This window comes from Mus caroli, chromosome 11, assembly GCF_900094665.2.
Source record: "Mus caroli chromosome 11, CAROLI_EIJ_v1.1, whole genome shotgun sequence".
NCBI lineage: Eukaryota > Metazoa > Chordata > Mammalia > Rodentia > Muridae > Mus > Mus caroli.
The window spans coordinates 77113821-77118240 of record NC_034580.1 but is presented as its reverse complement, the minus strand read 5'-3'; the positions used below and the strand labels follow the sequence as shown (position 1 = coordinate 77118240).

At 44.4% G+C, this 4420-nt stretch overlaps 1 protein-coding gene across 1 annotated transcript; it reads right to left on the bottom strand.

The window, feature by feature from the left end:
- Nucleotides 1-1132: 1132 nt before the first annotated feature.
- Nucleotides 1133-2690, bottom strand: LOC110305913 (C-C motif chemokine 12). Its single transcript, XM_021178078.1, has 3 exons — nucleotides 2569-2690; nucleotides 1812-1929; nucleotides 1133-1426 (listed from the first exon to the last, which is right to left on the bottom strand). The coding sequence occupies exons 1-3, from the start codon at nucleotides 2639-2641 to the stop codon at nucleotides 1321-1323; spliced, it is 297 nt and encodes a 98-aa protein (XP_021033737.1). The 5' UTR covers nucleotides 2642-2690; the 3' UTR covers nucleotides 1133-1320.
- Between the last annotated feature and the right edge of the window lie 1730 nt (nucleotides 2691-4420).

Below are 4420 nucleotides of genomic sequence, written 5' to 3'. Positions count from 1 at the left end.
CAGAACCTTAAATTGCTATGTGAGGCTCTGAGGGATGAGTTCATATCCAGGGTTCTTTCTTTCCCCTCTACAACATCCCACACAGTGTTACTCTTCCTGTCTTTTAATTTATGACTTCACTCTTGCTAGCATCCAGCTTAGATTGTCGAGGTCTTCTTGTACCATTGCAGTGCTCAGACCTGGCAACTCTTTCTGTTACTACCTCTCAGTGTGTTCCTGCCCTTACAGTCTGAGTCTACCTACTGTATTCCTACTGCTTTCCTATCCTGAAGTTAAGGAGTCCCTACAACAAGGCTACAACCTTTAATTTCTAATGCCTACTGCCAGTTCCTCCATATTTGGGGTGTGCAGCTAGCTTGATTCTTTTCTCTGACTTAGTACCCTCCCTCTTTGCTGGCCATCTCAGAAGAGCACTGTGTATTCACAGCCTATCATGTCCACAGCCCTTCCACAGAAGATGTGTTAGAGAGATATCCTTATAAAAATCCCAAATAGAAGTGTCACATAGACGTCTGGTGTTCCTTGTTGGTCTGGTCTCACTCCCAACATGTTTACTACTCTGAGCTTCAGAATTCATTTCATGGGAAAACTCTGGAGTTAGAAAAGTCTCAAGAGCATTGTGAGAGACCATTAAGGGGACTCCATGGAAAAGGAGTGAAAAGGTGAAGTGAGAAAAGAAATGGACTTGGAGAAGCTCATTACTATGGGCACGTAATGGAAAGACTGGAGCTAGAGGGATTGCAGGGACTGTCATCTTCCACCTCATTCTCCCTGAACCTCACCAGGTCCCGCCCAGCCAAAAGACATTCCTGCAGGATGGTCCTTCACACTGTTACCCATTGCTGCTGGCTTTTCCCTTTCAGCTTAACATGACCCAAAATTAGAGTAATGTACTTAAGAATACATAAGTATTTTTCTTTGAAAATACCATAGCCATATAACAACACTGAACACAGCAGTAGGAAGAACACACTCCACTAGAAGAAACACTGATTCTCTAAGAATACAAAAGCTGGTATCATGCTAATGCACCATAGATGGATCTCACTAACCCATGGGCAGGTGCAAGAGAGAACTCTGACATTCTGCCAGGAATTTAACTGAGTTTTTATAAAAACAAACACACAGTTTGTAAATTAGATTCAGTTTAATTGGCCCAAATATAACTTAAATACCATTAAATATTATTTAAGCAAGTTTGTGTTTAAATTATTAAAAGCATCTCTTTTTAGATATCATAATAAATATCACACTGCCCGTGGGGAACTTCAGGGGGAAATACGTAAGAGTTTTTGGAACTCTCAGCCTAGACATGAAGGTTCAAGGATGCTGCGTTTGAGACTTCTTATCCAAGTGGTTCATGGAATTCTTAACCCACTTCTCCTTGGGGTCAGCACAGATCTCCTTATCCTGTATGGTCCTGAAGCTGTGGGGGAGAAGACATAGTTAGACAAGGTGCTCTGAGGGTTCTGTTCAGAGCATGGTCTATTGGCCCTAGGCCTCTTCTCCTCTTCCACAGATAAAGAGACAGTAGAGAAGAGTGGGAAAGGTGAAAGAAAGACTCAGGAAGAAGCTCCATTCTTTCTCTCCTAGCTGAATCTCTCTAGTCTCCTGGCTAAATGAATTGGGTGCAATCTCCCAACTGATGAAAAAAAAATATGGATTCTCCAAAGGGCTTTGTTTTCCTAGGTGAGTAGGGGATCCAGCCTGTAAGATGCTACATCTGTTTGACTTAAGACCATGAGTCCAGACTTCTCTCACTTGCTCCTCAGACAGGAAACTAGTTTTGAGTGTGGACATGGCCAACTTACATCACAGCTTCCCGGGGACACTGGCTGCTTGTGATTCTCCTGTAGCTCTTCAGCTTCCGGACGTGAATCTTCTGCTTAACAACTTTATAACAGCAGGTGACTGGGGTGCTCACCGCATCTGAAAATAATTTTGCAAGGAGAGAGACAGTTAGGAGACATGACAGGTTGCTTTCACAAGGGAAGGAAGAATGCTAGACTATACCTAAGACTTAAGGCTCCCAACTTCTGTATCTAGAGCCTGGTCACAGAATATTATAGAATATGCACTTGCTGTTAACTCCGTATGGAAAAATCCCATCAATTTCTGACACAGGAAAAGAAGTTCTAAGAACTTGTTATCTGCCACCTTGCTGCTGTGGGCTTAGAGTTTAAGAAGAATCTCTATTATCTACATGTGGCTGTTGCTCTTGAAGGCACTCTGGACCATGACCCTCAGACTCTTCTTCAAGACATCATATCTGTTACTCCTCTATTGCTGAGATGTCCTTCTCACCACAGAGCCGCTTCTGGGTCACCTCTCCAAACAAGGAGATGGCAGTTTCTGTAGAAGCTGCATTCAACATCTTGTCCCAGAGCTGGCGTCACAAGACATCACAGGTCCTGGACTCAGTGCTCTGAGCAATTGGTTCTGGTTCACTATGTCACTAGCACAATGACTCTTTTTAATTCCTCTTGTAACCCAGGTCTCTTCAAAACTGCAGACCATGCAGCAGCTCTGGAATGTGCTGAGAGATGGGTGAAGGAGAAGAAGCCTTACCTGGTCCAGCCAATACCTGCGGGCTGATGGTGGCAGCTATGAGCAGGAGGCATAGAAGTGTGGAAATCTTCATGTTGAGGTCAAAGGCTTCGGAATGAAAGCTAGAGGAGTCAGGAACCAGTGTCTCTGCTCCCCTGGAAGGTTCCATCTGACTTTTATAAGACACAAAGAGCCTGACAGGATCCTACAGAAGGAAGGATGAGGTAAGAGCCTCAGGACTATGCTGAGTAAGCACTGAGACCCCAGGGGTGATTTCCTCTCAGCCAGAAGGAAGCTGAACTGTTTCTGTCTACTGCTAGTTTAGACGGCGAAACAGATGGAGGAAAGGTATTCAGCTGAGGCCAGCAATAGGAAGTGACTTCACTGGAGAGCGGTTCTCATTTCTTTGAAATGGAAAAACATCTTTATGGAAGAAAGGAAACTAGAAGTCACAGTGGGGTAAAGAGAGGCCAGAATCTGCCTTTTGGAAGGTGTCAGGCTAAGTTTTCACCTCTGGCCTTTATTACACCAGGCCACTGCTATCCTAAAGCAGATGGGCTCCTCAGAACTCAGTTGGGCTCCAAATAACCCTGAAGAAATGGCAAGGTCATTCCTCAGAGTTTACCAGCCATCTCTTTCTGTTCCTCATTCTTCTCTTCCTTCTGTTACTGCGTTGTACATGTTAGGTCTAGCCTCATACAAGCTAGGCATGGTCATTACCATGAGCTGGACATGTACTACTACCACATGGTAGGCATGCACATTACCACAAGCTAGACATGTACACTACTAAGGCATGCACATCGCCACAAGCTAGGCATGTACACTACCACATGCTAGGCATTAGCACACTACTATGGCTGCATGGCCAGCACTCATTTCCATGCCCCCCTCTGTTTTTCTCCCATTTCTCTTTTGAGATAAGGCTCACTTAGTTGCCCAACAAGCTTTGAAGTGATTTTGTAGAACAGACTGGCCTTGGACTTGTGATCTTACTGTCTTGATTTTCCAGGTAGCTGGGTTTATGGAATTGCATCATTACATTTAGCTTGTTGTCTGAAAGTCTCAAAGTCCTAGAGTCTTAGAGAACTGGGTGGCACACGCTGATTCTGTAGTTGATGTGATTTTAAGTGGGTGGAAATCCTGCAGTGAGGGCGATCATGTATGGAAGGATTCCACAGTGGAGTTGATTCTGCAGGATCTTGCAGCAGGTGGGGGCGGGGTCCTCCAGTTGTGGGAATCCTGCAGTAGCGGATCCAGCAATGGGTGATATCATTCAGTTGGTGAGCTCTGCACTGGGAGGGGATGATCTTATAGTGAAAAGATCCTGTAGTGGGGGTGTCCTGCATTGGGAAGATCATGCAATGGAGAGAAACCTGCAGTGGAGTTGATTCTGTAGTAGGTGGTTCTTCCCAAGTGAATTCATTTGGAGAAGCCCATGATTTCATGAAGATTCTGGAAGTTTGTGTCTTTTTGCTAATAGCTTCCAAGGCACTTCACTGTACACCGTGCAGGAGAGGTCCATGGAAGATGTAAAGGGAAGCCAGGTTGCAAATTGCTGACCTCATCTGTCTCTCGCCACTCACACTCCCTCACCACTGGAAGCATGTATTACAGTACTTGTAGGCTGGCTCATTTCACTAAGCAACATGACATGTTAGGTTCCTCTATGACAGCATTTATACATTAATAGCTTACTACTTTTCTGAAAATTAAATTATGCTTTCTAATGGCAAATTATGTATACCATGTGATTATATTCTTAACCATGAAGTGTGCAGTTCATATGGGCTTGCCGTCGGTATCCATGACTCTATTTTGTCAACCAAATTCTATGTTCAATAAACCATCCCCATCCCCACCTACTTCCTGA

Bases quoted from the DNA above. Each gene is read 5' to 3' on its own strand.
- LOC110305913 (XM_021178078.1), bottom strand. From the start codon at position 2,641: ATGAAGATTTCCACACTTCTATGCCTCCTGCTCATAGCTGCCACCATC. The intron at 1,930-2,568 runs GTAAGGCTTCTT...AATTATTTTCAG, and splicing joins GCAGGTATTGGCTGGACCAG to ATGCGGTGAGCACCCCAGTC. The intron at 1,427-1,811 runs GTAAGTTGGCCA...TCTCCCCCACAG, and splicing joins TGTCCCCGGGAAGCTGTGAT to CTTCAGGACCATACAGGATA.